At 42.4% G+C, this 12,096-nt stretch overlaps 1 protein-coding gene across 1 annotated transcript in view; it reads left to right on the top strand.

Annotated features, from left to right (window-relative positions):
- The first annotated feature begins 3,442 nt into the window (after nt 1-3,442).
- LOC106580051 (3',5'-cyclic-AMP phosphodiesterase 4D) overlaps nt 3,443-12,096 on the top strand; it is a 90,364-nt gene continuing 81,710 nt past the window's right edge. Inside the window, exon 1 of the mRNA XM_014160619.3 lies at nt 3,443-4,255. Within this exon, the coding sequence (XP_014016094.1) occupies nt 4,170-4,255 (86 nt within the window). The 5' untranslated portion in view covers nt 3,443-4,169. The remainder of the gene's footprint in view (nt 4,256-12,096) is intronic.

Raw genomic sequence — 12,096 nt, 5'->3', positions numbered from 1 at the left:
TTTGGATGATTGTGTGTGTGCGTGCAAGTATATGTGTGTCTATAATAAATCAAAATATTACAGTATACACAGTACACTATGTATTATAGTCAAAGGAAGGGAATTCCTCTACTTGGTTACTTCCCAAATTAACCCTTTACCACCCCTCCTTTCACCTCTCCACTCCTCCACCCTTCTCTCTCTTTCTCTGACGGGGGGGGTGATGAGAGGGTTTCTGGAGGGGGAGAGGCGGTCTGACTCCTGGCAGGAGTTGAGAGACTGCTGATCTGTGCGTTGGGCAGGATGTGTGTAAGAGGCAGGACTGAATCCTATATTTCAGAGCACAGCAACTGGCTCAGAGCCAGGGTTGTTTTGTATTTAAACGCCACTTTAAATGTGTACATGACACTGCAACAAAATTTCCCCATGGGGACAATAAAGTCAGTAAGTATGATGGTTTTAATGCTCACACATGCACATTCACATAGTCAGAATGGTCTAACCCTTTCCTCAACCCAGCATCACGTGCGCACACACTCACTCACTCACTCACTCACTCACTCACTCACTCACTCACTCACTCACTCACTCACTCACTCACTCACTCACTCACTCACTCACTCACTCACTCACTCACTCACTCACTCACTCACTCACTCACTCACTCACTCACTCACTCACTCACCACACACACACACACACACACACACACATACATACATACACACACACACACACATACTTGGCAGCACCAGCACCACATAAAATTGGCAGCACCATTTTAAGGTCTGTAAAATTTCTATTAAAATCTGAGTCTCAAATCGTTGCATGTCCTTTTTAATAGCCAGGTATCGGCACAAATTTCAGCTAATAATTGCGGGTCTAAAGGAATTGTTTATATTTCTGTAAATTAGTAGGCACTCTTATCCAGAGCAACTTCTTGTACACTTTCATACTGGCCCCCCGAGGGAATCGAACCCACAACGCTGGTGTCGTAATTGCAATGCTCTACCAACTGAGCTACGTAATTGTTGAGGTTACTACAGCGCTGATATTCCCACTGTCATCTGCATAAAACATAAATAAAACTTTTCTGTCATCGTTGCTAGCCATGGTGCCACCAAAAGGAAAACACAACATCAAATTCAAGCTCTCCATGGTGAGGAAGCACGAAATAGGCGGGGTGTATGATACTGTATGCAGCCTTTGCAAGTCTGATCTGCAATGGATTTTTTATTATAATCTTTATACTGGTCATACTGGTCACAATTAATAGTGTGGTAATCTTTAAAAAAAATATTAAGCAAAAGCTGTGTGCATTAAGGAAATAGAAGCCTGTCTCTAATAGAAGCCTGTCTCTAATAAGCGCTAATGTTGTTTCGTTTAATACCGGAGCTTCGAGTCATGCGTCGAAATCGCTAAGGAACTAACTTCGGAGCAGTGTGCCGATGCATGTATCACTTGATCAGAAGTACGTCATCAATGATGTCCGAAGCTTCATTTGATCACATGCTTTTTCAAACCGCGTGTTGTGAGATTCCACTGATTCCACTGTGGTTCCCGTGCTTTCTTCGAGTCTTTGCTGCTTTCAAACTTCGATCTCTACTGGACACCGTACTTACAAATATAGTTAAGATTTTGTACAAAAAGTTTTATTTGGCTGGTAGCGTAGTAGGTAGAGTAGAGCACTATGGAACATTTAGGGACATGAGGTGGAATCCTGTTGAAGGCACAGTATTACAGTATTTTGTTTTATGTGAAGCCACTCTGCACTGTTAAAATAATTTGTTTTATTTAGTATAGTATAAGCTTCTGTGTTAAAGCATCATAAAAAAATGCCATAGATTCCGTTTTTGAAAAATAGTAAACTTGAATACAAAAAAGGGACGCATGATATATATATAAGATGCAAACCTGGTATTCCAACTGATTATAGGCTACTGAAGCGAACGACATACGGAGTTTTGATGAAAACAGTTGAGGAGAAAAAAAAAACTCAATCTGATAATCATACAATTTATTGCTGACCGTCAGATGTCACTAATGTGCATTGTGAACAGATAATGAAGCTCAGAGCAATCAACTGTCCTAAAGAAAGCCTCGGTTTCCCATCACTAACATTCGCCGGTTGTGTTCAGTGATTGAAGAAAATAACACCCGGGCTAATATTTGAAGTTTTATGATAGTACATTTTCTTATTATTTTTATGTTTGAAAAAAGCTAATATTGGTGACTTACAGCTGCCACCTGCAGTGCTGGAGTCTTGAACCAAATCTTGTTGTTTATTTATTGTGGCCACTAGATGGCGATCATATAGCTTAAAGCCATTTACAAACTAGGCAAACCAATTTGAAAAAGAATACAATGCTCTGATCATTGGCTGATCGCTCCCCACCCAGTTCACTACTTTAAAATGTCTATGCAAAAACGTGTTATTTCTTTGCAATGATCTCCATACCTTTCTATGACACACACTCGCACACACAAGAGAGTGAGATGTCTACAGTCACAGATGTCTACAATGTACAGCATATTTTACATGCTTATTGACGGAAACACAGTCCTGTTTCACTATTCTTTTGTCCTATGTGACATCAAAAATTGTAGTACATAAACTCCATAGTATGTAAAATCATATGTAATCAGGGGTTTGAGATTAGCGCCTGGGATTTTAATGAGTTTAGATATAGTTAGGCATCTCTCAGAAGACGTCTACATTACAGAGATCGTTGTTGGCTTGGTCCATGTGCCTATATCCTGTGTACTGTTACTGTAGCATGTTTCCTGCTAAGAACATACCTAAAGATGCCCAATGCTTGATAGCACACACTTACACACACACGCACTCGCGCATGCCGGCACGCAGGCACACAAACTCACACACGCACACTAACAGACACATACAGATGCAGAAACATGAGCCAGCATTAGTTCTGCAGTCTGAAATGTCATTGTTCAATGGTGTGTCGGCACACAGTGAGAGAAAGAGAGAGAGAAGGGAGGAGTAGGGAGAGAAAGTGTGTGTAGAAGGGTGGACAGATAGAGAAGGAAACATGGTGAGAGAGAAAATAAATGATAGAAAACAAACAATGCGTACATTTGGGAAATGATGGATGTCACCTCTTCTCCCACACTCTGATCACAAATGCGCACGCACGCAGGCACGCATGCACGCACACGCACACGTCAGCAACACCAAGCCTCAGAGGACTGGAAAGCTTCCCTCCTGCTTTCTTCGCTCCTCTCCCTGCCAGTTGTAAGCTGAATGAAGCCTGTGAGCTGTGAATTCTAAGAGGATCAATAGGTTTAACTCACTGTACACAGGAGGAGAAGGCACACACATAACAAGGTCAGGACATCCCACTGACTGACTGCCTGTGAGGGTGGGAGGGAGGGAGTGAGAGAGTGAGAGAGCGATAGGGAGAGCAGGGACAATAGCGCAGCGCTCCACTCATTTTCTTCCCCCTTTCCCTTCCAACCCCGGGAGCTCATGGGGACAGGCAAGATCTAGACATAGCGAAAGAGAGGGAGATAGAGATCGACAGAGAGAGAGAGAGAGTGTGACATGCCCTGTCACGCTAGTGTCGACTGCTCCCGTGCCGACCTTCTTCCCTGGCTGTCAGGAAAAGGAATGTTTTCCGGAGAGATGAATCCCTGAACCCGTTCACCATGAGGATGTGGGACAGCGATTTCCAGATCCTTGCCGGAAGAATCCCTCGGAAAAAAGAGCAGCCGCCTGAGAAGCTAGTAGCTGATCCTGTGTGGACTCCTGGGTCACAGTGCTGAGGACTCTCTCCCCTTCACACCGCTGAAGCATTACAGCACTGCTTTCTTGTTTTGCTCGTTGTCATATTGGGTGGATTTTGTTTATAGTTGTGTTTACCCTGCATTTTTTGGGGGGGGATTTTTTATGCTCCAAACTGCTTTTGTTAATCCAAGCAGGGGTGGCCTTGCATTATGTAGTCCATTCATATTCCAGCTGCTGATAACATGACTCCATAAAGGCTGACTTTGTGCCCAACACTGGAATGACTAAGTGGACCTCCAGTGTCATTACTATGGTATAGAGCACAGAGCAGTCTAAGGGGCAGGCAGGCATGATGTTGTTTTGGGAGTGGTCACAGTGTGTGGAGGGCAGTGTGTGTAGATAGAGTCTTAAAGGTTAGAGGGAAGATTCATCACGCGGCTTCATGAAGCCTGGACTCTGCCACGGGGCGAGGGAGAGGACTATGATGCACCTCAGCAACTTCCCTTTCAGGAGGCACTCATGGATATGGTGAGTTTGTGTGTCTGTGTGCGTGTATGTGCGCGTGTGTCCAACATGGCGGCAACAGTAGTGGACATGAGTTCTGTTCTCCTGCATGTTCTCCTGCATGTTCTCCTGTGTCCTATGTGTTCCTGCTGGTCTGTACTGTTCCAGGATGGTTAGAAACGCCGACAGGCAGCCCAGTTCTACTCTGGGAGATTTATTGTTCAATGGGCCAGACATTTCCTGCCATTTTCTCCCACATAAGCCTGTGGAGGCTTATGGAGCTAGCTAGCCATGGCTCCCTGCTTTGGATTCCCCCTCTGCACTTTTCATCAGCCACTTAAATAGAGGCTCCTTTTGGGATGTGGCTTTCTCAGGGCCATGACAAGATTCCTGGCTGATTGCTATCTTCAAATGGTTTGTTATTAGAGCTAGTCATATAACAGTGACTCAATGTTTGGACCGTAATGGTCTCTGTCAGATTATTGACCCATACCTCAACTCTCCTGCTTCCTTCCTGTACTAGTACTAACTAACATGCAGTATGTACAGTACAGTCTTCAACACAGACAGGCTTCTGCTTTTCTTTGTGCAGTGACAGAAGTGTCTGGAGAGTGAGCTCAAACGCTGGCTGTAGCACACGCTGTGCAGACTTATACTGTAGACATTATTTTAGCTTCTCGACGTGTCCGCAGCCAAGCATTGTCTCAGGTCAAGAAAACTCCATATAAGACAATGTAATAATAATATAGCACATTTTTTTCGAAATCAACTTAGAGCGAACACATGTATTCAGTATAGGTGGCCCGACGTGGGGATAAAACCCCCAGTGTCAGCTGTTGAGTTTCTCTAGGTCAGGTCACGTGGTTAGGAAAATATGTACAGTAGTTCCAACTCATTGTTTACTTGATCAGTATTAGATTAGAGGCAGTGGAGGGATGCCACTAGACTGTGACCTTTAGAGAGGCCGAACCAAAGACTGTGGCTGGATGGGGGAACAGCTGACAGACAGACAGACAGCGGTCAGGAGGAATGTTTCTAGCTAATCCAGTAGCAGCTACGTGAAGAGAAACAAACGGTCTATTTCTCCTTCTCTCTCTCTCTCTCTCTCGCTCTCGCTCTCTGTCCTTCTCTCTCTCTTTCTCTCTCTCTAAAACACACACATGCTCAGCATTGCCGCAAGTTATCCTTTGATATCGCTAGCTAAAGTCACACTTCAAACATGAAGTTGATTACTTTTGTCATTCAGACGCGACATCATAGGGTTACTGAGAAAGTATTTACCATGACATGCTGTATTTTCTGAGGGCAACTTTGAAAGAGTTTGACCTTGTCTGAAAGACTGTGACCTTGTCTGAAAGACTGTGTTGCAGATGCTTAAGGGTACCTCAAGATTTGAAAATACCAAGCCAGAAATGATAGTAAAATATTGAATTGTTTAGGCTGTTCTTCCAGGAGGTGCTATCTAATCCTCTTCCTCAAAGCCATGGCAGTACAGTAAGTAGGGGGATGTATAGTAGTGTACATGTAGGTGTGGGTCATAACACCATCAGGCCACTGCTGTCTTCTATGTTTGCATCCCAAATGGCACCGTTCTGACCAGTGGTGTGAAGTACTTAAGTAAAAATACTTAAGTACTAAGTCGTTTTTTGGGGTATCTGTACTTTACCTTACTGTTGATATCTTTTCCTAAAGAAAATAATGTACTTTTTACTCCATACATTTTCCCTGACCCCCAGAAGTATGTGTTACGTGTTGAGTGCTTAGCAGGACAGAAAAATTGTCAAATTGACACACTTATCAAGAGAACATGCCTGGTCATCTGCTCATCCCTACTGCCTCTGATCTGGCAGACTCACTAAACACAAATGCTTAGTTTGTAAATTATGTGTGAGGGTTGGAGTGTGCCCCAGGCTATCCTTACCTTTTAAAAACGTTTACTTTTGATACTTATGTATATTTTAGCAATTACATTTACTTTCGATACTCTAGTAGATTTTAAAAACAAATTATTTTAGACGTTTAGTCAAGAAGTATTTTACAGGGTGGATTTCACTTTTATGGTTTTCATTTTTTATGAAGGTATCATTACTTTTACTCAGTATGACAATTGGGTACTTTGTCCCCCAATGCTTTTGACCAGGGTCCATAGGGCTCTGGTCAGAATAGTGTGCTATGTAGGGAATAGGGTGCTGCTATTTTGGACATAGACTATGTAGGGGAGTTATATAAGGATGCTTACGCCTTTCATTTAGTCATGAATTGATGGTCATTATAGAGATTGAATGGTTTAGCTTTAGCAGGCTGCTCTTAATGTATGATAATAATTTGGTATTGCCATTTTAATTGGTTAGATAATCTGAATGGGTAATCATTCCTCCTCAGAGTTTCAGTATACAGTATATGTTCCAGTATAGTACAAATACATTGTACAGTACAGAGTTTCAATTTAGTATAAATGTGTTGTTTTTTTTCAATCACGTGTTTCCCCTTTCATGGATAGTCTCAGGGGTTTGGTGGGATATAACAGACAGATTGAGTGACAACATGGCCACATTGTCATGGTTGTCTGAACAAAGACTTTCTTCTCATTCCTTTAGTGATGAGCTGTCAGAACTCATTTTGACGGTGTGTCTGTTTGCTGCAAGGGGGACCGAGCACTGTTTCAGTCCCCATAGAAGAGGAATGCACCAGTGTGTGTGTGTGTGTGTGTGTGTGTGTGTGTGTGTGTGTGTCTACAGATGAGCTTTCAGATGGATATGCATTATTTATCACTATATTCTTCAAACTTCTTGAGCTGGCAGCACTTTTACACTGTTTCGCTATGATTGTATTCATCAATCTAGCAAGAGGGCAATATTTATGTCTGGGGGGAAAAAAACACCTTTCAACCCAAATAATCTAGTACATAAAAGTATAATAAAACATATACAAATGTGATGATATCATAGTGAATTCATGACGTGAATGAATAAGCCTTTTCATACTTTGTAAAATGTCTATATTATACTGAACAAAAATATAATTGCAACATGCAACAATTTCAAAGATTTTACTGAGTTACAGATCATATAAGGAAATCAGTCAATTTAAATCAATTCATTAGGCCCTAATCTATGGATTTCACATGACTGGGCAGTGGTGCAGCCATGGGTGGGCCTGTGAGAGCATAGGCCCACCCACTTGGCAGCCAGACCAATCCTAATTAGTTTTTTCTCCACAAAAGGGCTTTATTACAGACAGAAATACTCCAGCAAGCATTGTTTGGTTAGCGATGTTTCTGTAGCACTCATAATTGCGGAGTTTGCAAAATACATGGCCACTGGATTGATGTAAATAATCCTGATATCATTCTGCCTGTCACGATTCCGTAAGGCAGGAGGAAAAGGCAGAGTCAAACGCAGGAGACGTAGTCCAGTTGTGCCGTAGAACGGTATATTTATTTCACCAATAAAACCACTCGGCGTAACAAAAGGGCATAGGGTGTGCCCAGAGACCACACGGGAACACAGTTAACCCCGAGAAAACAAAGATACGCACAGGGCGCAGCCCGGCAAATATAACATTCCTCTAGCGAGAATCCGCTGGGGAAAAATGTGCAAAAAACACAAAACGTTCACAGACCTGCCCGCTGACGAATAAACAATCCCGCACAAAACACAAACCACAAGGAACAAACTAAATACCCCCCCTACTAATTACAGAAACGGAAACAGGTGCGGACTTAAACAGACAAAACACAACGAACACAGAACATAGATCGGTGGCAGCTAGTAGACCGGCGACGACGACCGCCGAGCGCCGCCCGGCCGAGGAGGGGCGCCATCTTCTGTGGATACTGTGACACTGCCAGGTAGGCATAGACTACTTTGTAGTTAACATTGAATTGAGAAGGCTTTTGGGAAAACCTTTCCGTCTCTACCAGAAGAATGTTATCCTTAGCATCATCGCTAACGGCACACACACACACACACACAGAGAGACATGGGCATTCATGTGTCATTTCAGAAAGTTGCAGGAAAATGTTAATCACATGCATTTTGTGGGCAAATGAATGAACGTTCTTATCAGTTGAATAGATTTAGTTGATTTCCTACTAAGTTCAATACATTTGGAATATTGTTGAATTCCATTATAATGTCTGTATTCCGTGATTCTGTCTGCGTTTTCCGCAGAGCAGATTATATAGGGCCCTGGGGAATAATGACCATAATGCCAGGTGTCTGTCTCCAGCATAAAATAAAGTTTTGGACTTCCATACAAAATTACTTCTTTACTTATTTTAGGTTAAGGAAGCTTGTACAGTAGGCATCATTCATTATCACACAGCTATATAAGTCATATGTATAGGTCCGTGTGCTAGAGACAAAAACAACGAGCGGTCTGTCTTCGCTCTGCGGTGTAACAAAGGATTTACGCTATAGAAGCAGCACTCACCTAGCCATGCTATCCTCACCTTCATGTGGGTGCTAACAAGCTTGCATGCAAGCTAGGTAGTGTTACGTATCAACAGCCATTGTCAGCCAACCCAGTAGCGGCTGGAAGCTATGGTGAGCTCCAAATGGTCACTCGCATCGCGATATCACAGAGGAATTGTATAAAGTCCCACCCTGTTCAGCTCCCTCGCCCATCCATCCTGCATAGCTCAACGGTCCCCCCACTCACTCCACTTCTCTCGCTTTCCTTCCATTGAAAGTGAATGGGTTCCGATGTTGAACCGTGCGATGTGGTTGTATAGTGTGAATCCACTGTAAGGGCTGCCGGGGAGCAGACATTTTCTAAGCACCACCCACTTGAAGAAGCTGGGCGGTGGCGTCACAAAGTTGTCAAACCCAGAGGCACAACATCACGATACTTCCGGAGCAGACTCGACAGACCAGACTGGGGTTTGGGAAGTCCAATGGGAGGAGTGAAAAATGTGTCCTTGGTTATACATTTTCTGGAATTCTCAAGGCAAAACCTCGATTCAGGCCAATGTCTTAAGTAGTCAAACCTGTCATTACTAAAAGTTTGTGAAAGTGACAAAATTACATGTTTTAATTTTGGTCAAAAACAACTTTTTATCAAATGAGTGCATTTTCAATATGTTTAGGTTCATTATTATTGTTATTATTACTATTATTATCATCATCATCATTTTAGAATTTTCATTGTTGGACCTAAAATACCAGAAAAACACTATGAAATCAGTTCCAACTGATTTACATGTTGTAGTGTTTTTTGTCCAACAATGAAAATTCTAAAATGATAATAACAAACCCCAAAATATTTGCTCAGAAAAATTGGTAAGTATTCCCACGTATAGTAATGAGACACATGTTATTGTATACTGTCACGTTGTATAAATGATTGGAGACAGGCGCAGTGATACGTAATGGGGGGTTTTAATACTCCACCCAAAAATATACAACATGCCATGAAAAGGCATGGGGACGAAGCCCAAAACAAACACGTAAACAAAAACACAGGGATGTAACCCAAACAAAAGAGCGAAGTTAAACCTCTAATAAATACACGGGACGAGACCTGCAATCACAAGTGCACAATACATGCAGCACGAAAGCCGAAACAACAAATCACAGGTACTCACAAGACCAACGGACATGGGAACAATAACCGACCAAGAAAATGGTGAACAAAGGGCACAATTATACAATTACTAATCAGGGGAAATGGGAACCAGGTGTGCGTGATGAAGCAATTCAGTGACGCCTAGAGGCCGGTGACGTAGACCTCCGGAACTGGTGCACGGAATGAGCAGCTGTACCAGGGGGATCCGTGACACATACAACAATAAGCAAGGTTTGAAATGATTATATTTTAGTCAAATATTATATCTGTTTGGGCTTCTTGTGATCAATATGCAGTGAACAAATTATTTGTAATTATGTTCTGACCCCCGAACATCCACTCAAGAAAAAATTTGACCGTGGCTGAATCTAGTTGATGATCCCTGTTCTAGGACAAAGTCACCAAAAATAGAAGCTCCTAACATATGTCCGTTTTTTTGCATTCTGACTTTGAAAATGGTGTGAAATGAATAAAATAAGTTATGTAATCATATTAGTAATTATTATCAGTAATTCTAGTGACCGATTTCAGGTACTGTAGTCTTAGGAGGTTTAATAATGGACCAGCCTAATCCTCTCTGTCCCTGATTTACCAACACTACCAAGCCCCTGCTGACTGAATTACTAGAACTTCACTCCCCACAGTCATCTTGCATTTGTTTTACGGGATTAACATGTTGCTTTAGTTTCCTCTTTACTTAGGACTACCTCATTAAGATTAAAATATTCACATCCAGTCTTGATATTCAAGGTACGAAGCCCAAAATACCAGATCTTATTCAAAGTGCGTGTTGCGTTCTGAATTCAAGCCAGTGTTGTTATTTTCGGAGCGTGTTGTTAACATGTGCTAATGCGGTACAATAGACTAGAGTATGTACTTGAAAGCCCCATGGCTCCTGGTCCAGTAGGACAGTATGAGCACAAGCAGATGCCAGACTAAATCTGCCATTTACCTCCATGACAATAAAGCCTCACCTGGCTAGAGAGAGGCTGAGTGGCTGTTACACAATCCCAGTTCACCTTGGATTTGGCACTCAGCAGGCACGCATACACACACACACACACACACACACACACACACACACACACACACACACACACACACACACACACACACACACACACACACACACCTACGTAGGAGAGTGATTTTTCCTCTATACTCCTCAGACCTGTAGACAGGTAGTGCTGTCTTTGTCAACAGAGGACGCTCGGTTGTCTTTGTCAAAAGAAGACGTTGGGTTTAGAGCAATAGTTTGGCAGTTAGATAGTCGAGACTTCACAGCTCTCATTGAAGGGATTAATGAGTGGCTTAGTGTTAGGTTGGCAGACTCACTTTTCATTTGTCACAAACACATTTGTCGCCATAGTGATTTTTTGGGGTTGGACTTTGGAGAGATAATTACTGTTCTTGTCTTTCTCTGCCGATGTTCAATATTATTACATGGCTATAAATACTTAAAGACAAAGCATTAGTTTCAGGAACAGAGTTAATGTGGGAATAATAACATTACTGTAGCTGGCACTGACAATTTGACTCAATCTAAAGGCGTTTTCATCATGCATCACTATTTGTCATGTAATGTTATTACCATGTTTGTGGGCTTGGGTCTGAGCACTTTAATAATGGTAATAAAATAAACATTGTATGTGGATTTCTATTTGTAGAAATATGATTGAAATAATCAGAAATGTAACAACATCTGCAGTGTATCTACAGTAATCATATACAGTGAATCCTAATACACTTTGATGTACTGAGGGAGGAGAGAAGAAATGTGAGGTCTATTTTTAGATACTGTACCATGGTACAGTAGGAGTTGAGATGGAGCTCTGCGCTTTATTTGCTCCCAGAGGTATTGGCACTGTGGGGCCTCAAGAATCAAGTCAGACAGGTGGTGAAACTGGGTAAAATGAGCTGCTCCCTTTCTCCCCAAGAGCTCTCTTTCTCCCCATTTAGTCCTGTGCAGGATCAAATAGTGTATACCCAAACTTAGAAAAAATTGCCTCACTCTCAGTTACTTTGCTGCGACCGAGGTGGAGGTTAAGAAAATTGGCTTTTGGTGACGTCATAGTGCAGCCAGAATCGCATCCTTCTGGAGGCAAAGCCATCACTCAGTGTACCCATAGGACCAGCAGAGACGAGAGAGAGAGAGAGAGAGAGAGAGAGAGAGAGAGAGAGAGAGAGAGAGAGAGAGAGAGAGAGAGAGAGAGAGAGTGTGTGTGTGTGTTGCTGACGCCTCTCCTGCAGCATCAATCTCTGTCATCCTGCCTTGCTGCTTGTGATACACAGATCTT

The sequence above is a fragment of the Salmo salar genome, chromosome 20 (assembly GCF_965601325.2).
Source record: "Salmo salar chromosome 20, fSalSal1, whole genome shotgun sequence".
In the NCBI taxonomy this organism is placed as follows: domain Eukaryota; kingdom Metazoa; phylum Chordata; class Actinopteri; order Salmoniformes; family Salmonidae; genus Salmo; species Salmo salar.
Note: the sequence above shows the minus strand (reverse complement) of the source record. Positions and strands in the feature narration are given on the sequence as shown.